The following is a 22,523-nucleotide window of genomic DNA, read 5'->3' on the forward strand; positions in this document are numbered from 1 at the left end:
TAAAAGACAACGTTTACAGGATCATTTTCCTCAAGTTCTTGCTATCTTATAGCATACAGGGGAGTAAAGGCATACATCAAGAGAGGAAGTGTGGAATGTGCTACTCAAGATAAGCTCAGAAGGACCGGAGGAAATAGAAGTATGTGAGAGGTATAACTTGTTGAAACAATAGTAGAGGTGAAGAAAATAGGAAAGGGAGAGTGGCTTGAAGGGCTTGCCGTAGCTTGTTCTCTCTCTCTTGCTCTCTCTCTCTCGCTCTTTCTCTCTCTCTCTCCCTCTTTGGACTGTGATTATGTGTGAATTGTTCTTTGTGAACCCTGCCCTGAGCGCACCACTAACCACCACCCTCAGTCAGCCATGTGCCACGTAGGGAGACTGATGGGGGGAGGGGGAGAGAAGGGGGGGGGGGGGTGACTGGATTGCAGGGTAAGACAGGTTTATAAGTACTATCAAAGAAGTTATTTATGGAGCAAGTGAAACCCTGAGGAATGACAGAGGAGGATAGATTGAGAGACAGACAGACCATAGAGACTTGGACCAGGGAGTGCAGGCCAGTGATGAGAGGGTTAAGTGCAGTGCTAGAAAGTGGATGGGGGTTGGGTGGAGGTATTTGGTGACGGGGTTAAGAGGTGGGACTGGATCAGGGGGAGGGTTGGAGGGATAGGTCCAGGGTTAGGGTTAGGGTGGGCAGAGCCGTGGCCAGGTGCTGGGGCTCCGGTGTCTGGTTCAGCCTCCAAGTCTCAGGGACTCTTCTGTAACCAGCCCTGTCTGTGTGTGTGTCAGACTGTACCCGCTCCTGCTCTCACGGCCTCCTGTACTGCACAGCTCACACTACTCACACGCTGGTGCTCTGAGCAGACCTGCTGTCTAGGCTTCCCCCTGCTGTTCTACACGCCGATGCTTTTCTCACTGCTTCATGTTTCTTCTTGGTCTTTACTTTTCCTCTGAAAGATCAACACCAACTGGGAATAGAGTTTTTCTTTTGTAGTGAAGGAGTTTGTTCCAGATTAACCTTGGATCCCAAACAGCAAGTTGGGCATTACACACAGGTAAAGAAAGTCTCCTCTCCTTTCAGGGCTAGTGAGTTTTGTTGGGCTGCAACTTTTGTGGCCTGAGTTAATGCATTCATAGATATATGTTATACACTTTAGTCAGTTACTTAAATTAATTATTTGTATATATAGAAGGAAGTATTTACCTTGCAGTTTCTTTGTAAAGCACACTTTCAAACACCTACTTCATTAGTACTACTCTTTCATGCACCTACTTCATTAGTAGTATTACTATGCTATTACCATGTAAGTAAATCAGAATAAAAGGAAATTCTGTTTGTTTCACAATAAACCCAAGATAGAGCACATGTCTTTCACTAGCCAGAGGGGGATGTTTTCAGTAGACTGCTATGTGGTGTCTAACAAAGAGCAGGTGTGTTCTGGTCTGGAGCAGAGGGGGGGTAATCCCAGCCATGTTAAACTAGTACCTGGGACTATTCAGATTGTGGTCTGTCTGTCTGCCTCTGTCATGCCCTCATACTTATACAACTGCATTACTACCATACCATCTTTAATGGGATTGTTTCATCTAGGACCAGAGTGACCTGAACAATATCCCCTTTAAACCAAAACATTGTAACAACAAAAACACATTTTCACATGTGGTAATATAGTCAAGCTTTTTTCATCTCTGGTCTGTTCTCTGTGTCTGAAGAACCGCCATGACTTTGCAATGGACACAATCAGATGTTTGTTTTGTTCAGCAAGGGGAAGAGGGCTGATTGAGCTGTTGACCTGGAACACTTTTGTCTGGTCTTGTGGTGGAGGAAATGTGCCTCTGGGACTGAATCACCTGGCAGCTAACACACAGATTTATCTGTGCCACAATCACTTTGCTAGTGTAATACTGATGATGTAGGTGGTCTGACCGGGTGTGATTAGTCCTGTATGAGTTCAGCTGAGGAGATTCGCGCTGGAACTGTGTGTGGGCATGTTTGACTGCATGGGTCTGAATCAGCCTGTCTGAATCAGTCAGTGTGTGGACAGTTGTGCTCTGTGGTCCGGCTGTACCACCACAACCATGTGTCTGACATCACAGCCACATGGACCATCTCTTGATTGTACACAGCTTGACCTGACAAGTCCACACATGATACAACATACTGTATGCCCACACAGAGAGGTGGACGGAGAGGAATACAGGACAGTAGCCGGGTCATCAGGGTTTGTAAGCGGCTATTCAAGAGCGGCACCGGAAGGAAATACACACACATACGGTCACATCTGCTCTTGTTTGGTGTCAATGTGCAGTTCTATCAGTGGAGGCTTGAATGACCATGAGCCCAACTAATAATGACACACTTACAAAAACACACACACACACACACACACAGTGATAGCTTGCACTGACATAGATACTATGACTGGACTTCCCCCCATACCCTTTCTAAATGTTTCTACTACACAGATACTGTAGGTAAATGTTTCTACCACACAGAAGCTGTTGGTAAATGTCTCTATTACACACAGATACTGTAGGTCTGTGTTTCTACCACACAGATACTGTAGGTCTATGTTTCTACCACACAGATACTGTAGGTCTATGTTTCTACCACACAGATACTGTAGGTCTATGTTTCTACCACACAGATACTGTAGGTTTATGTTTCTACCACACAGATACTGTAGGTCTATGTTCCTACCACAAATGCATAAGCAGATCAAAGCCTGGGGAAGCAGAAATGTCAGTGCACCATTCCTGATCCCGAGGAATAGTTTGTCCTCCTCTGTGTGGGTGATGTCACTGTGATGTCATCAAGGCGAACCATCTGCTTTACTGAGTCCCGGTCAATGTGGAGGGACACACACAAGGCAAGAGGACTGTGGGTAGACATAGACTCCCGTATTGGTGTTGGAAAGGGATAGCCCAGAGCTACACATTCCATCAGTGTCTCGCAGTGTGTGTGACACACACACTGACACACACACACACACACACCCTTCCTCTGATTTAGTTACTGTGAGTCACTGAGGTCCTAGAGAGAGCAGATAGGTGTGGAGTTGCTCAGAAAACACCCATCTACATGTATGTGTACTGTACTTATAAACTGTCAACATACACATCTGAGTAATATCTAATCACTCCCCCATGACCGAATCTACCACACTATGACCCAATCAACCCAATCTACCCACACTGTATACTTTCACTAGAAGGGCCTATTCACATTAACAAGATTTATTGGGATGACATTTGAATAACAGGAAAAACATTGGACTTGCCTGGCTTTTTTCTTCCTAACTGCATTCTTCATTGCAAAGCAAAACACTCTAGATAAAGGTAAGCAAATATTTACAGTTACAGCAATATTTTGTAGACAGTTTGGCGATCGGCGCAAGACATGTGCACACAGCATCTTGACCCTCTCGATCTGATATTGATGTGAAAGATTGTGAATACCTCCCCCCCAGCAAGAATAGCATAACATTTAAGCTATTATGTATGTGTATTTCCCACTATGTCGAGGTAGAAACTGGAGTAAGATGCTTGTATGTATGTCAAACCAAATGGATGTTAATGGATGATTATGGCTTTATACAACATACCATTGGTTTTGTGTATGCAAGTTGCAAGCTACCGCAGTAGACCAGGTCTACTAGTTACTGTTTGCCATGATCAAACATTTTGATTTGCACCAATGAGCTAGCTAACATAATGAGCAAATGAGCCAGCCAGCACAATTTTGAAGAGGGAATTTGTATACTCCTAACCAGTGCAGCACACCTAGCTAAATTAAAGTTAGGTGACTGGTTCGCTACAGTTGCTAAAGTGGTAACTAGCTAGCTTACAATTAATTTTTAAAAAGCAGCTGCCACTGCCTAGTTTAACAATATAGCTAGCTAACATCAGCTAAGCTAGCAAACGTAGCTGAGCTATGCCAGTCAGACAAATTACATAAAACCAGAAGGGATGCTAACAGTGCAGCACATAATATTTGATATATGTCCCATAAATATGTTCCAAAAACTAGCTAATAGCTTTTGTAATAGCTACTTTATGAAACAAGCTAAGCATGGCATTTGTGTCTGAAGAGGCTTTCACTAGCTAACCTGTAAAGTGACTTAACTTATGTCAGCAGCTCTGGCGAATGTCTGTTGTGAATGTCTGTCATGGGTGTAAATGAATATTTTCACTTCTAAACATACAGTAGATTTCCTCAGTTAGGTGACTACAATACACACTTCATTGATCACTGGTGTTATCTTTGGTTAGCACATTACCTTGCTAGGTTTCACATGTTCACTTGTTTATATTGCCTATGCAAATCTTGTGAAAAGTCTTGGTAATCTTAATGAAACCCGTAGCCTTATACAGGGCAGGCCCTCATCTTTATTCAGTTCCAGACTGATTTCAGACAACTGGTGCTCTTATTATTTCCCCTCTATTTCTCCTAGTCCTCCTGTTTCTGGCTAATTGTTTTTTTACTGAAGCTGTCATAGTACATTAATGCCCACTGTTCTCGGGAACAACCAAAATACAGCAGGAGAGCCCTTTCTCAGCCTACTCCACCACCCCCTCTCCCCCTCTAAGGGAACGTGGGCTGGTGGATGAAAGGGCGGATGGGCTGAGAGTGGCAGAGCTTGGTACAAGGGAATGGGATTTATGTTGCAGTTAAGGGCTGGGTTATAATGCTGTCACTCACATTTTCTGCACAGTCACTGCAGATGCAAGAGAGAGAGATAGAAAACCCCCAAAAAGAACATGGCAAGAAAGAATAAGAGAGAGATAAAGAATACTGTCTCAAAAGAGGGATGGACCACAGATCAACATAAAATACAGGATAGAGCAAGGCACTATTGCTTTATAGCATGGTGAATGAAAGCCAACTGTAGGGAGAGCTTGGCAACATGGTTTTAGCTTAGAGAGGGAGTTGAAACGGCCATCCATCACCTTGCTGTCAGTGTGCATTTGTCCTATTGCCTCTCTCTCCCTCTCTCTCCCACTCTTTGTCCGATCGCTCTATATATATTTCTCTCTCTCAGTGTCTTCAGGCAGCCATGGGTGGGGCGCTGCGGCGCTGGTGAATTGACGGTTTTTGTCTGTGTTAGATTACAGAGCCTGCTGTGTGTGTGTGTGTGTGTTTGTGGGTGTGTGTGCTTATGTGTCTGAACTGAGGTGGGCTGAGGACCAGGCACTGGGCAGGCCCTCCCAACCGGGTCTGTTTATACCAGGCTAAAAATAAAAGACTGAACAGACACACACACACACACAGTGTCAGACCATAGACTGTATCCCTGCCAGGGTTAATTCCTAACTCAGGGCAACTCTTTAAAGAGACGGTGTCATTTTCTAAATTCTAAAAATCATAATTATTTCAAATAAAGGAGCTTTGTTGGCTTTGTTAAAAAGAAAAATTATATACCAAATACTGAACATACAAATACAGAAAAACATACCTCTATACCTCTATATTTTTCTATTTGTTTCTCTCCCTGAGTCCGTCTGTCCTCTCGTCCTCCTGTCCCTGTGTGTGACAGCATGTGAATGAGGCTGGTAGCCAGGTCATGGGGAGACCTTCATCTGTTACCGCCACACTGATCCCAAAGAGCAGATGTTCTGTAGCCCCTGACATACCCACCACATGACTGTACATCCTGTTCTCTGCAAAGACATTCTGACAGACTGGGACCCAGACTGCCGAGGCTGACTGCGGCTTTACCATAACGTCACCACAGGCAGCTTGCTTTGACTGTCAAGAACCACCCGGACCGTCGCGTCTAAACAGGGAGCGCACGTGCACACAGCAAACGCAGCCCACCACTAACACCTTAATGGACCAACCACTGTTCATGAGGAAGGAACACATTAAATTTCTACTATCTGATCAACAATCCTCTGTCATCTGTCCACATAGAGTGTTCCTACCAGCATCTGTGCTCCTGTCCTCCAGCTGTGAGGAACGATGGGGGGATAAGAATAGAGGAGGGAGGGATGGAGGGAGGGAGGGAGGGAGAGCAGGAAGAAGAAAAGGGAGATGAACAAAGAGAGTGGAAACTTCAATACAACTAAATATTCCCTGCACTAATGTTTGTGTCATTATATTGGTACGGTGACAACCTAGTTATCATCATTATCCTCTTAAATCCTTTATTCTACTAAAACCCTTAGTTAATGTCTCACTAAGATTCAGCTAAAGGCAAGTGTTACTGTCCTATCATCTGGCCCACAGTTAAATATCAGGTTCCACAAGGGTTCTTTGGTGGTGCCTTTTAGGGAACACTTTTTGGTTCCAGGTAGGATCCTTGATTTTCCTGGTTGAACTATTTTTCAGTTGTAAAAGGGTAGTGGAAGCAAAAAGTGTTTCCCAAAGGCTCTGTCAAAGGGCTAAATCAGATTGTGTAATTTTTTTTTATTGTATTTTTTTTTTTAGCTCCTGACGTTCATACAACTCTATATATAGTGGCTCTGCTTTGATGCTAGATGTTTCTGTGTTAGAGGAGAGGATGAGAAACATCGGATGACTGGATAGAATCAGCAAGTGCTGCCAGCTACCTGGAACTACTCCATTTTTCACCCACCCCCCACTCACTCACACACACACTCACCAATGTATACACTGGTGCTCTATTTACCTACAGTATATATGTCCATTAATGTAGTATTAAGGTATCATATATGCCATCAAAATGTTCAAATATACTTACACACCGCAAATACAAGCGTTTCTGTATATCACTGGTACAAACGGCCCATCTACATTTCCTGGTTGTAAGCAAACCACAATATCCATAATTAATAGCAATGTCCAGCTTTTCTTGAAATGGGGAATCGTCAGAAACAGTCATTTGTTTGCAATCTTAGAAAGACTAGTTAGCTAGCGTGCTAGTGCCACCCCCATTTTGAAACCCTAGCTTTGAGGGTGGGTACTGAGCAGCAACTAATATGATCAAACAATCTGCACAACACAAAGGCCACAGTGACGGCTACAAAACACGACTCCATTCATTATTTGATAACACAACGGGCTCGATCAATCTATGACGTCAAAAATACTGCTGAGATGCATAATTGTCTGAACCAACTCACCTTTAGGATGGGCTGGTGACTAATCTGCCTCCAGTAGTTTGATAACCAAGTATATGGATGTGTGTGTGTGTGTGTTTGTGTGTGTGTGTTTGTGATTCAGTAAACCTTGACGGCCAGCTGAAGGTCAGCAGGAAGTGTCTGCTACCATGGCAATATAAGAAAGTGGGAGACGAATCGTCTTATCAAAGCATGGCTCAGGCATTCATGCATCAAAGTTGCTGTGTGTTTTTGCCTGTGTGGGATTTTGTATTCCTCCTGTGTTGGTACTATTGCTTTGTATTCCAGGCTGTGTATGGTTTTTGGGACGCTAGAGAGGGAGCAGTGAGACGTTTCAATGACTAGATGTTTGGTGTTGCTAAAACACTGGATCCTTCTTTCCTGCTGCTGCAGCCTGCAATGTTCTTAGTGGAGTTTCTACTTTAAGCCCAAACAACCACTGTTAACGCTGGTGACCCTTCCGAACCAGCCAGCGATCCAGAGTCTGGCCGCCGAGATCCGACCTAGAAGAACATCCATCTACTTCCCGTTTATTACCTCGTGGACTGGGCTTATCTGGAAATGCCAGGATTGCACAACAGAGATCAATAATAGACAGGGAGCAATCTGCCAATCACTTTCCAGGGTATACAGGGAGATGTCTGTATTTTTGCCCTGAGAGCAGATGGAGGGAGGGAGAGTCAGGTTGTGTGGATGGAGATAGACAGTCTGTCCACATAGTAGCCAAGTGATCCAATTTATTTACAGACTACCAAGTTATTTATTGAGAGGGTTGTCACAGTATTTGCTTCGACTTGTTCAGAAAATCTAAACAGTCAAGTACAGAGATGGAGGAATAGAAGGAGAGGCACAAAGAGCAGAGTTAATCCAGGACAGGGTGGCCTTTCCTGTTGCTGGATTACAGACAGGCCATCTGTTCCAAAAAGATTATAATCCTGTTCCACAGGGATGGAAAGGAAAAGTGCTAATCGCACACAAACACATTCTCATAGTAATGTACAGCAACACTACGAAAATCTAATAGTGAAAAGTGTATTATTATAATTTTATGCTGGTTGGCATCAGTCAAACATTAAAAGAGCTTTCTGTTTTTAAAGGCACCCTGGATACTTTACATCTTCCAATTATGGTCATGGATAACAAGAGTTAGCAAAACCAGTGGATTATTCAGTGTAGTGTGGAAAATACACTGTCAAAGAAAAGGCCCGTTTATTGTGGAGGTAGTTCTCGTCATTTTGCAACCATTACCCATGGTTAGGTCAGATTTAGGCATTGAGATTAGGGTTTCTGGTATGAGAGTCACTTCCTTTTCCTCCCCTCTCACCTCTGTCTCTTCCCCTTTCTTCTCTCCCATCCCCTTTTTTCTTTCTCTGTTTGGGATGTTTGTCCTCAGTGCTCTGGCTCTGTCACCTCCCCCTCTGATCCCTCATCCTGCCCCCTGACTATACTTCCCCGTCATTGGCCAACTGCCTGGGATGAGTCCCTCAGCCCCTCCCCCGTTCCAGCAGGGAGAGCGACTGCCACGAATTCACTCTCCCTTTCACTCCTCCCTTTCGCGTTCTGTTTTCACTCCCCTCGTTTTTTTCCGCGCTCTCACCCCCTCCCTCTTTTTCTTAAAGAAGGGTTCAAAACCTACCCTTTTCAAAGAGCGACAAACACAGTGGCAGAGAGAGAGAGAACTGCAGAGGAGAGGAGCAGCCTAATCAGTAGGAAGACTAGTGAGTCAAAAACAGTCCGGACCCTCTCTGGATTGAGGCTGGGCTGTCCCCACTCTTCTCCCACTGCACCAGCCAGAGCCAGATCACTGCAGCAGCTTTGGGAATCCTTTCCCAATCCCATTCCCGTTGTCACTCCCGAGGAGCAGCCAGCCTGCTCCTGTCTAGGATGCTGTGAAGGATGGTTCACCAGGAAAACTGTTCTCACCAGGTAAGACAGGAAACTGGGGTCGGTGTACAGCTATGGTACTGTTACTGTTGGAGGCCAGGAGCAGGGGGTTGCCATGTTAGCTGTTATGAAGCAGGCAGGGCAGGGTTTAGCTGCTCTGGGGTTTGGGTTGCACCTCTTGGGGACCTTAAACTGCAGTAGGTTTCTGTGTCAGTTGTGTTTCCATCATGTAATGCTGACTGACTGTTATTAGTGGTTATTGCAGGGGTTTGTGTGTTTCAGTCCCACCCTACTGTGGTTTGATGTTAGGATTATGGTATGTGTCTGGGAATCGGATAACTAGGGCGGTTGCTAAGCGCAGACTTGACTACAGGGAATAATGTCCCACACCCCTTTGGCCTGATCAATAGATGTCTGGGATGGGCAACATGTTTCTCCCTCTATATCTCTATCTAGCTCTCTCACTCTCTCACTCTGTCTTTAAATCTGTCTTTATATCTGTCTGTGAGAGTGTTATGCAACATATAATTTCTCAGTTTTACTGCAATGCAATATGTTTAATTGTGCACTATAGAACAAGAACAGGAATCAGTTTGTGTAAAAATGTTTGTGTGTAATGTGTATAATGTGTGTGTGTGTGCGGAGTGAGAAAGTGTGTGGGTGGGTGCTTTGGAAATGCCAAACTGCGATAGAAGTGTCCCACTTAATAAAGATAGAGAGAAATGACTGGAGAGTGCAGAACATCATAGATGTGTATATGTTCAGAGAATGAGGACAATCTGTCTGCAATGCAGTGGAGAAGATGAGAGAAAGAAGTTGTTGTAAATGGTTTCAAAAACATCCAATGGTGGTGACAGAGAAACGAGGACGAACGGAGCAATGTAGAAGGAGGTGAGACAAGAGGAATAGAGGGGAGAAGGAGGTGAAACAGTTGGAGTAGAGGGGGAAACAAGGTCAAACAGGTGGAGTGAGGGGAGGAGGAGGTGAAACTTGAGGAGTACTGGTGAAAAGGAGATGAAACAGGAGGAGTGGAGGACAAATGTAAAATAGCAGGAGTACAGGGACAGGGGGGAAACAGGAGGAGTAGAGGGGAGAAGGAACTAAAACTTGAGTATAGGGAAGGAGTTAAATCAGGGGGAGTGGGGGGAAGAAGGTGGAACAGGAGGATTAGTGGAAGAAGGAGGTGAAACAGTGTAGAGGGAGACCAATTGAAATATGAGTAGGGAGGAGTAAGAGGAGAAACAGGCAGAATAGAGGGGGAAAAGGAGGAGTAAGGGGAAAGGAGTTGAACGAGGAGTAGTGGGAGTTGGAGGGAGGCTAGAGGAGATGAGAATATGAGATGAAGACCTGTGTGTCCTACACATTTCTCTGACGGGATGGGCGCAGCTGCTCTGATCTGCTCTACTGATCATTACATGACATTACAAACTGAGCTTAAAGCTGATCCACAGTCGAGTTCAATGTGCTACCACCCAATGTTAGGGATAAGGATTCAATGTGCTACCACCCAATGTTTGGGATAAGGATTCAATGTGCTACCACCCAATGTTTGGGATAAGGATTCAATATGCTACCACCCAATGTTTGGGATAAGGATTCAATGTGCTACCACCCAATGTTTGGGATAAGGATTCAATGTGCTACCACCCAATGTTTGGGATAAGGATTCAATGTGCTACCACCCAATGTTTGGGATAAGGATTCAATGTGCTACCACCCAATGTTTGGGATAAGGATTCAATGTGCTACCACCCAATGTTTGGGATAAGGACTGGGAAGTGTAAGATGATTCCAGATTAGTGATCATGGGTGTGTTATACCCAGAGTAATGAACCGGCACACAGCTTCTAACATGGCATATTTATCTGTCAGGCATTATTAATCCCCCATGTGTCTCACATCACAGCCATTGGTGTCTGAGTCTGTGCATGCCTGTGTGTGTCCTATAATGGGATAAAGATTTCCTCCATTACTATGTCGTGTTACGGAGGGGCGACCGAGGAGAAATACAGAGAAGAAAATTAAGGTGCACAGATCTCCCCTTTTTAGCACTTTCTGCTAATAATGTCTCTATCGATAACAAATGTACTTACGGTCATAGTTGTTGTCTTACCTGGAATTATAAAGAAGAAGTTGTGCTAACTCATTTTTTCTGGAAAAGAAGGGCGGCAGAATAAAACCAGAAGAAAGAACATGAAACAGACTAGGCAGAGCGATAAGAGTACATATGCAACTTACAGACTCATATGATTAACAACCACTGCAAATAGAGACATAGGTATAAAGAACAGAAATCGAGTCAGAGGTCTTTCAAGAGTAAAAATGATGAGACTCAAACACAAGAAAGGGGAAGGAAAGATACTATAAACAGAAAGAGAAGAGAGTGACAGGATTCAATGCACTGTCTGGAACAGAACAGAGGGCTCCATCTCTGATACTCTGATATTAATTCTCTAGAGGCCCTTCAATTAGACTGGTTACCAGGCAACAGCCAGCGCCCCTCTTACTAGCCCCTTACACACACACACACACACACACAGACAGAGATATGAGAGGGAGAGAGAGGAAGAGAGATTGGAAAGAAAATGGTTAGAGGACACAGGGTTAAGCAGAAAGGGAGTGGTTGTTGTCATGTTGCTTTCAATACAATCCTTTTTATGTCGGGGTTAAGGTTAATGTGAGGTTGAGGAGTTAGTTCGATTTAGACCTAAAGTTAGGTTTTTACAGTTATGGGTTAAGAAAAATATATATTTTAATGATCATCAATATGCAGTACTAACTTTGATAGATATTTGTGATTGTGTGTGTATTAGAGCTACATATGCAGCAGTACTCAGTAGAGCAGTAGTTAATAGTGTGTTCCTGATGAATTAGTAATGATATGGAAATACTGTATCTCACTACACTGATAGATACTAGATATTATAAACCACATATTATATACTAGATAGTCAATAGCCTACTATAGGTCAGAGACATACTATTTATTGACAGAAACGATATATTCTAAACTATAGAATGAGAGATACTTTATCTCAGAGAAACATTGTCTGTTTCACACACTGGTACACAAGAGCCTGACTCACAGTGTTGTTAAGAGGCTTCCCACTGTGTCTTTGCTCCTTCTTCCACCCCAATTTGTTTGGAACATGGGTCATCACCATGGAGAAATGGGTTGCTATGGCAAGCAGCAGGTTTTTTTCCCTACTTCTCAAAATAAAAACAGATCTTTCTTGTTGTGGTCAAACTTTAGATTCAATGTGAATTGCAAAGTGGTGCAATAAAGTCTGACACGCACACACACACTTCTGTGTGTGGGACAATAAAGTCACACACACACACACATACATACAGTACACACATTGGCAGTCTCCTCTATGGCTGTGAACTTGGATGCCAGGCTTATTGGAGGTGCCAGGAGCCGTCTCTCCCACAGTCCCCCTCTATTCTACTGGAACAATCAACTCTTTTTCTCTCTCTCTCCCTCCCTCCTCAGTCTCTCTTCCTTTGTAGCTCGGCTGACCTGACAGTTAAGTGATTGTAAACATCAGTAGTAACTTTTAGAAGAGGACCTGGCCTTGTGTTTCACTCAGTGGGTTGTCAGCCATTTAGTGGATGTCGGTATGTTCTCAGCAGTCATTTTATATGAGAGAGGAGTGGGGTGGTGGGGGGGGGGGGGGTCCATTGCCTTTTACCAATACTGACGTAATGCTAGTATCATCAGTGTGTGTGTGTGTGTGTGTGTGTGTGTGTATGCCACAGTCGTCCCCACATTACCTTTGCCTTTCTCTCCCTTTCCCTTTTCCTCTTTGAGCGAGCGATGAGGTGACTTCACCCCTGTTATGAAGTCAGCCTCTCTAATGGATTACTAAGCCCGGGCGTTATCTGTACATGATGTGGAGGCATCAGCAGGGAGGCACAGTGTTTACCAATACACAGCCAACAGCACTACCAGGATGTCTCTTTTTATATGTTGTGTGTGTGTGTGTCCGTCCTGTCTGTATGGTCCAGGTTCCAGTGTAAGTGAATGTTGTTGATGACAAAATAAGTCATTCTGCTTTAAGACTAAACCCTTGAGATCAGCACTGAATCAGACCCACTTCTGTTTCTGTCACTCAGCCTTGTGTTCCTGTGGGTTCCTGTGTGTTCCCCAGGTGTTTCTGTGTGTTCCTGTAGGTTCTTGTGGGTTCCTGTGTGTATTTTGTGGGTTTCTGTTTGCGTGCCTGTGTGCAAGTGTGTGTTTCGTGTATCTGTGTTATCAGGCAAGCCATATCATGCTGGTAGGTTATTCCACTGAGGTACACATTGCGCAGTTTCTTCAAAGGGAATTCTAACTGTTTCATGTTGCTTACACATCTTTGCCTGCGTGAGTGTGTGCCCGCGTTGGTGTGTGTGTGTGTAGAAAATGAAACACGGACTAAATTTTACTTTAGTCAACATTCTCATCTCTTCTCATCTCTCTTTCCCTTCTCATCTCATCTCTTTTTCTTCTCATCTACAGTGAATATAAAAAGTCTACACATCCCTGTTAAAATGCCAGGTTCTTGTGATGTAAAAGAATGAGACGAAGTTAAATCATGTCTGAACATTTTCCACCTTTAATGTGATATATAACGTGAACAATTCAATTGAAAAACAAACTGAAAACTTTGAGGGGGAAAAATAAAAAACTCACAATAACCTGGTTGCATAAGTGTACACACCCTTAAACTAATACATTGTTGAAGCACCTTTTGATTTTATTACAGCATTCAGTCTTTTTGGGTTGGAGTCTATTAGCAAGGCACATCTTGACGTGGCAATATTTGCCCACTCTTCTTTGCACATGCTTTTGGGGGACTGTTTTTTCACCCTACCCCATAGCCCATTCATATGAAGAATACAGGAGATTGTTGTCACATGTAGCACACAGCCAGTACTTGCCAGAAATATAATAATATTCATATAATAATGTTGCTGTAGGCCACTTGGAAGCCTCCATGACCAGTTTTCTTCTTGTCTTTCATCAAGGATGTCCAGTTCTTGGTAATGTCTTTGTTGTGCCATATTTTCTCCACTTGATGATGACTGTCTTCACTGTGTTCCATGGTATCTAATGCTTTGGAAATTATTTTGTACCCTTCTCCTGACTGATATCTTTCAACAATGAGATCCCTCTGATGCTTTGGAAGCTCTCTGCGGACCATGGCTTTTGTTCTGAGATGCAACTAAGGAAATGTCAGGAAAATCCTTTCCATTTTTCCCCCTCAAAGATTTCAGTTTGTTTTTCAAATGAATTGTTCACATAATAGGTCACATTAAAAGTGGAAAAAGTTCTGACATGATTTATCTTTGTCTCATTCTTTTACATTACAAAAACCTGACATTTTAACAGGGGTGTAGACTTTTTATCTTCAAATCTTTCCTTGCTCATCCCTCTGTTCTCATTTCCCTTTCTCATGTCTTATTTTTTTCTGTCATCTCTTTCTATTTAAATGTCTTTCTCTTCTCATCCTTTGTCCTTCGTGCCCCTAATTTCATAATCAGATGTGCGTATCTGTGACCTTATGTGTCTGTGTTCACATGTCTGTATGTGTGTGTCTGCATTCAAACACTGTGTATTGGCACAGAATTCAACTTCAGTATTAACATAGTTAAAGACCGATTCTTCGTTTATCTATAGTCTCACTGGTAGCATGTCATGATTTAGTCATTTCCTGCTAGTTTTAGTGGTTCCGCTTCTCCTGGACCTGAAAGTCTGACTGAATTAATTATTGTCTGGGCTGCTATGACAGATATGTTATTCATGGGTCGATAACGTCTCACATTGATGAGATCATTACACACTGTGAAGAGATGAGATTGAAAATGTAACAAATTGACAAATCGCATTGAACTAGATTAATTTAGAAAAATTAGCTGACAAATCCACTCTAAGGTCTGGAGCATTCATATACTTTGAAAATACTATTATCCATTCTGGCCTCCTTACATCCCTCCCTCTTTCCATCTCTCCCTCCCTTCACTCTTACTCAAGGTCAGTTAGCAACTGAGAGAATGAGATAGGGACGTAGGAGGGGGAGAAGAATGTTCATCCTTTTTAGTTTGAAGTTCATGAGAGGTAATGTGGGCTACACACACACACACACACACACACACAGTCCTTAGATGTAACTCCTGTGGCGCCCCTCTGTTTCCTTATGCTAATCCCATGGATCTAATTCTGTGGGGCTGAAAAGAGTATCGCATGTCACGCTACCTCTAACATGTTATGCTACCTCTAACATGTTATGCTACCTCTAACATGTCATGCTACCTCTAACATGTCATGCTACCTCTAACTTGTCATGCTACCTCTAACTTGTCATGCTACCTCTAACATGTTATGCTACCTCTAACTTGTCATGCTACCTCTAACATGTCATGCTACCTCTAACGTGTTATGCTCATTTTAGTGACAGAAGCAGATACATGGTCTAAACCTACAGGGCTTTAGCCACTGGCATACTGAAGGAAAGTTGGCAGGTACACGGGGCATTGTTCTGATTTTGAACTTGTTTTGGACGTGCAAAGATAACCTATTAATTTGTTTGACAGTCATATGAAAATATCATGATTGGCCGAGTTCACAACACTTAACCACATTAAAGGTCATCTCTTTTTTCTTTTAGGGTTAGATTTTTCTAGATGTCAGCTAGAATAATAAAGACAAAAGCATGACCCCCCATGAACATCTAATGGGACAATGGGGTCTCACTAAAATAACATTAGTAAACACTGTGGAAAGATGAGCAAATTGATGTTGAATGATACTGAACTAGGATTTTACAGTTTTTGTCTTACCTGACAAACACAGTCCATGGTCTGGAACGAAACATTGTTTTGCTTTTCATTCCTCCCTCCCCCCACTCTGACTTCATGGATAAAGGTTAGTCAGCAGCTGGGAAAAACAGATAGGTCAGAATGAAAGAGGAGAAGGTTCATCCATTTGTGTTTGTGGTTTATAAGAGGAAATACGGACTCTACACACACCCACACACACACTATTTCACTTGCAAAGATGTTGTATACCTGGTGTTTTTAAGACAGTGGTTTTGAATCAGGGCCATCATCTATGGCAACCTCAACTGTTAGGGAACCGAACTCTGTACAGCGCTCCCTTGTATGTCATACAGAAATACAGATATGCCAACATGCTAACTCTAATATGTGCCGGCCTGACACCGTCTGCATTTCCTTTCAGTAGGCTGGAAGCATGATGCTTTGTAACTGTGTGATGGAACCAGCACTTGGGTGTGTCGCTCACACACACACCAACACACACACACACACTCACCGGTGTTCCACAGACGTGTTACTTTCCAAACTGGCCCGGGAGCAGTGGGTGTTACGTAAGGGCTTGACGGCAGGGAAAAACACCAGTGTGTGGCTGGTTCCAGTTTCAGTTTGAAAGGCATTGTTGGCATGGGAAACATTTAGTTTGGATTGCCAAAGCAAATGGACAATAAGAAATGTGTTTATTTATATTCATTATACAACCCCATTTCCAAAAATGTTGGGAACGCTGTGTGAAATGAAGAAAAAATAGAGAATGCAATGCAAATCATTTAAACCTTATATTCAATAGAAAATAGTAAACAGACATAACAATTGTTGAAACTGAAAAATTGTGTTCCTTGAAAAAAAGCTTGGGGATCTCATCATCTATGGTACATAATATAATTAAAAGATTGGCGTATCCGGAAAAGTCTCTGTACGCAAAGGACGAGGCCGTAACTCAGTATTGGATGGCAATGATCTTGAGGCACTGCATTAAAAACAGACACGATTCTTTAGTGGAAATCACTGCATGGACTCTGAAAACAAATAGTCTGTTAACAGTTTGTCGCTGCATCCACAAATGCAAGTTTAAACTCTATCATGCAAAGAAGAAATCCTATGTAAACAAGATCCAGAAACGCTGCTGAAACCTCTGGGCCCAAGCTCGTTTAAGATGGACTCAGGTAAAGTGGAAAACTGTCCTGTGGTCTGACAAATCAAAATTCCAAATTATCCTCCAGGCTAAAAAAACGAAAGGGACCATCCGGCTTGTTATCAGCGCACAGTTCAAAAGCCAGCATCCATGATGGGATAGGTGCACATGTCATGGGTGACTTGCACATCTGTTAATGCACCATTAATGCTGAACAATATATAGAGGTTCTGGAGCAACATATGCTGCCATCCAGACAATGTATTTTTCAAGGAAGGCCATACTTTTTTCAGCAAGACAATGCCAAACCACACTCTGCACGTATCACAACAGCATGGCTCTGTAATCTGGGTGCTAAACTGGCCTGCCTGCATTCCAGACCTGTCACCCATTGAAAACGTTTGGCGCATTATGAAACGAAAAATACAACAAAGGAGATCCCAAACTGTTGAGCAGCTGAAATCCTATATCAAGCAAGAATGGAAAAACATTTCACTTTCACAACTACAGCAGTTGGTCTCCTCAGTTCCCAAGTGCTTACAGAGTATGGTAAAAAAAAAAAGAGGAGATGTAACACAGTAATAAACATGCCCTGTCCCAACTTTTTTGAAACGTGTTGCTGGCATCAAATTGAAAATATATTTTTCAAAAACAATACAATTTCTCTGGTTCAACATTTGATATTTTGTCTTTGTACTATTTCCAAATAAATATGGGTATATGCAGGGGTTTAACATGCTTTTAGTTTCCGTACTGAGTGTGAGTTGGGTCCTCCACTCTGCACAGCCCATGTATCTGTGCGTGGGGCCAGCGTGCTGGCTGGCTGGCACGGTGTCAGTGTGTGACGTGATCACACACTAGATCGTCAGGTTGGCTTTGACAGAAGAACTGTACTGTCTCTGTCTGTGGGTTACTTATTCCTTGGTAATGCTGTAATTCTTTTTGAAGAGAGCATTGCCCTTTTAAGTCCTTGGCCTCAGATTCCTGTGGAGCCACAGAGGCGTGCTTTCATTGGACCATTAGGAAAATCACACTCATATAGTATACATGCCAGCTCTTTGTTTTCACCAAATCCACTTTGCCAATCACCCCTTCACACTTTCTCTCTCTTCACTTCCTGATATACTCCAATCCCTTTTAAAGTCAGTTCAATTTAAATTTAAAGGGCTTTATTGACATAGTAGAAACACATAGTAGAAACAAAATGTTTACACAAATCTTTGAAAAGTAATAAGCATTTAAATGTTTTATGTTTAGTTATGTAAAGAACTGTGCGAAAATAGTTAATTTGTGAACATTTAAAACAAAATTGAGATATAAAAGATATAATATATAAAATATAAATAGATAAATATTATATACATTTACAATGTTGTTTGTGTTTGTTTGTAATGTAAACAGGTGAAAATCGTAACTTTTGTGATTCACCTTTACGACAGACACCCCCCACATATCCCTGTAGTGTGAACATGTTGCTCGGTGTGTATTCTGTATGTGAGTGGTAAGGTAGGAAGTCAAAGGACGCTTCCTGATAAATCATGTTATTGGTGTAAGTAGCTCGCTGGCTAGCTCAAGCTCTGACACAGAGAGCTTCCTCATGCTGAGCTTCTCTCCTGCTCTATTTAAGAGTGACAGGAACAGCCTGACAATGACCTGTGTTTGAACTGTACTAGAGTTCAGAGGTCAAGTACCTTATCAGGAGAGGAATGTGCCCCTGGAGCCGTAAAGTTTAAGAACACACATTCAGAGTGGACAAACTAAACAGATTTGTGTAAGACCACGCCTGGGAAGCTCATCACAGAGAATCCTACATCCCTCACACTCACACTCACACACACACACACGTCCTATCAATTTATGTTTTAACCAAAGAAAATTGCTTATTGAATGTAGCGGGATAAAACAATTAAACACACTCAATTCTTCAATTCAAATTTTGGATCCACTAAGTCTGGAGCTTGGGGGAAATAATGATGCACAAACACACACACATGCACACCACACACACACACACACACACAGACACACACCACACACAGGTGAGGAACTGTTGTCAAAACACAATTGAAGCAAATGTTTGTTTGGAGAAAGAGGGAAAAGATCTGTGACAAATCGTATTAAATGAGTGACAACTGTTGTGGAGAGGCCAGAGGTGCAGTTAGGGGTGGCTAGAGGAGTAGTGCTTGAGAGTGGTCCATTTGCTATCTCCACACACACCACGTGATGTATTCACCATCTCTAAATGGTTTATGATGCTGCCCATGATGTTATCTAAAGCCTGTTTTAAGGGCTGTGTTTAGTCAGAGGGTGATGGTTGTGTTCTGTTTTAAGGGCTGTGTTTAGTCAGAGGATGATGGTTGTGTTCTGTTTTAAGGGCTGTGTTTAGTCAGAGGGTGATGGTTGTGTTCTGTTTTAAGGGCTGTGTTTAGTCAGAGGGTGACGGTTGCGTTCTATTTTAAGGGCTGGTTTAGTCAGAGGGTGATGGTTGCGTTCTGTTTTAACAGCTTTGTTTAGTCAGAGGGTGATGGTTGCGTTCTGTTTTAAGGGCTCTACACACTTTCAACAAGTGTTTTTTTATAGTCCATTCTAAAAAGGACTATGCAAACAACACGCAACACGTGCACAATAAACCACATACCCTGCGTACTCAATCCCCGCTAACATTACAACCTGGCATTCCAATACAAAGAGCACTAGTTAACATAAGTACCACCAGAACCCATGAGGGGAACAAAGGGGCAACAATGCCTACTGTCAACAACACCTCTCAGCTGTGACACAAGAGCCCTTCTCTTCTATTATGGCAATTACAGCACCAACTCAAGAGTGCCACTGCTCCACACTGACACCTGCTGGTTAGAGTGAAAACAGCAGCCACTCTGTTGACCCTAATAAGCCAGTTAGCAGGTACATTCATACTAGCAAACTATGACAGGCATGCATATGTTTCACATCAGTAACGTCAAAGGAATCAAACCCACTAATTGAGGTGTTTGGGGAGCATGTGTGCCTTACACAATGCACCTCAATATACACCACCACAGGCACTCTGTCTCACACAATCACAAACACATGCATACACACACACACACACACACACACACCACAGACACAAAACACGAGGCACAACAACACTGACCTGTGCCAAGTCCCTCTTGTGGGTGCCAGTGTCCTGGCAGTGCCAACAGTAGCGTTTTCTCCTGGTCTCTGATGTGGAGGGGGATTATGGTGATATGGCTATGATGAAGCCTCTCCCGCCTTAGACAGCTTTAACAAAGAGAGAGACTGAAGGAGTGAGAGAAAGAGAGAAACAGAGGAGGAATAAAGTAAGAGAAAAGGCTAGGCAGTGAATGAGAGATATATATAAGAAAGTTAAATGGGGAGAGGTTTTGGACAGAGGGTAGTCAGAGAATGATAACACTCAAGGTTTCTGCATCTTGGCTCTTATTCCTCTCACCTTCCCCTAGTTCTCCAAACCCTTCTCTAAAATCTCTCCTCACATTATCTGAAAGGGGCCTGCTCTTTTCTGTGCTAAGTGGAGTTCTCCAGCTCTCCATTGGCCTCTTGTGTGTGCAGGCATGAGACAGAGAATGAAAGCTCTGAAAGGGTTTTGTCTTTCTGCCTCAGGGCCAACGAGAGGGTCAGTATTTCCCCCCAAACACTCCTCTTGCTCACAAACTCCAACCCCCACGGCACAATCACACACAGACAAATTGGCGCCAGAATAAGAATCACATTAGTTATATTTACATATGAACTTATATAACTTATATAACAGGATCTCAAAAAAAAACATTGGGGGAAAAGGTCATTTTTTCAGTAATTCAAATCAAAAAGTGACACCATATATTCTAGATTCATTACACATGAAGTGAAACATTTCAAGCCTTTTCTTCAATCTTGATGATTAAGGCTTACAACTCAAATATCACTTGAAATCAAATATCCAGTATCTCAGAATAAAAAATGCACAATACAGAAATGTCAACCTGAGAAGAGCTCTAATCAGCTAATGAACTCCCTGAGCCTTCAATCTCTCAGTTTGGTTCAGTACACACAACCATGGGGAAGACTGCTGACTTGACAGTTGTCCAGAAGACACTCATGCTGCGTTTCCACTTGTGCTTGACCCCGGTACCAGGGCTAAACTGGTGATTTATGCTAAATGTTGGCTCCAGACTTTTTCCAGTATACATTTGGTACCAAGGACTTAAGGAGGGGCTCACGTGGGGAGGGAGGAGTAAAAATATGTTATGAAAAATAAAAGGCGATATTGTTCTGGTAGTAAAATAAACAATAAGGCCATGCTGTGTGTATCCAATACGCGTTTGAACTTAAGTAATAGAACGAATTTCTTCTTCAAACTCCTGTGACCGGCTCCTTCTCCACCTACACCCGTGACACTGCAACTGAACCACTTTAATAAGTATTTTCAAAACGATCTACCTTTAGGATTTGGGAGAATTCTGAGTACATTTTGTGTTGTTATAGGTTCTGCAGGCTACGTCTCAGTGCTCCGTTTTTCTATTGAGTCAATGGCATTGTATCACCTTCAGTCGTTCCAACTCTTTCCGTTCTGAATCTTTGCTTCCCTGTACTGTTGCTTCATTTTTAATTTTATCAGGGATCTGTTGGTTAGATCGGATGAAAACCTTTACGAGAAGCCTAAAGCAAACGATACACATCGCCATTCGAATAGAACAACATGCCACGTTTTCATACCACGTAACGCGTCAATCCGCAAACTCCTCCCTAAGTCCTAAAGTCCGGGGCTTAGCACCAAGTGAGAGCCGGGCTACTTGGCCATGACCTAGTGGCCTACTGGCCCTGGCCCGTGTCAGGGGAAACAGAAAAAAAACTTTTGGCACCAGTGGAAACACAGCATTATTGAGGAGGGTAAGCCACAGAAGGTCATTTCTGAAAGGGCTAGCTGTTCGCAGAGTGTTGTATCAAACATGTTCATGAACTGGAAGGGAAAAGTGTGGTAGGAAAAGCTGCACAAGCAACAGGGATGACCGCAGCCTTGAGAGGAGTGTCAAGCAAAACCGATTCAAGAACTTGGGGAAGCTTCACCAGGAATGGACTGAGGCTGGAATCGGTGCATCAAGAGCCACCACGCACAGATGTGTCCAGGAAATGGGCTACAAGGTGTCGCATTCCTAGTGTCAAGCCACTCCTGAACCAGAGCCAACGTCAGAAGCGTCTTAACTGGGCAAAGGAGAAAAAGAACTGGACCGTTGCTCTGTGGTCCAAAGTCCTCTCTACAGATTAAAGTAAATTTTGCATTTTATTTGGAAATCAAGGTCCCAGAGTCTAGAGGAAGAGTGGAGAGGCACAGAATCCACGTTGCTTGAAGTTCATTGTGATGTTTCCACAGTCAGTGATGATTTGGGGTGCCATGCCATCTGCTGGTGTTGGTCCACTGTGTTTTATCAAGTCCAGAGTCAATGCAGCCGTCTACCAGGAGATTTTAGAGCACTTCATGCTTCCATCTGCTGGCAAGCTTTATGGAGATGCTGATTTCCTTTTTCAGCAGGACTTGGCACCTGCCCACAGTGCCAAAATGACCTGTAGCTAGTTTGCTGCCCATGGTATTACTGTGCTTGATTGG

The 22,523-nt window shown here is 43.0% G+C and overlaps 1 protein-coding gene across 5 annotated transcripts in view; it reads left to right on the forward strand.

Moving 5' to 3' along the window:
* schip1 (schwannomin interacting protein 1) overlaps positions 1-22,523 on the forward strand; it is a 263,453-nt gene that overhangs the window by 228,935 nt on the left and 11,995 nt on the right. Inside the window, exon 1 of one of the 5 annotated variants that reach the window (XM_010898386.5) lies at positions 8,599-9,003. The exons of the other annotated variants lie outside the window; for them this stretch is intronic. Within the exon in view, the coding sequence (XP_010896688.1) occupies positions 8,974-9,003 (30 nt within the window). The 5' untranslated portion in view covers positions 8,599-8,973. Of the gene's footprint in view, positions 1-8,598; positions 9,004-22,523 lie in introns of those variants that run through there. 5 annotated transcript variants of the gene reach the window in all.

The sequence above is a fragment of the Esox lucius genome, chromosome 1, assembly GCF_011004845.1.
Source record: "Esox lucius isolate fEsoLuc1 chromosome 1, fEsoLuc1.pri, whole genome shotgun sequence".
NCBI lineage: Eukaryota > Metazoa > Chordata > Actinopteri > Esociformes > Esocidae > Esox > Esox lucius.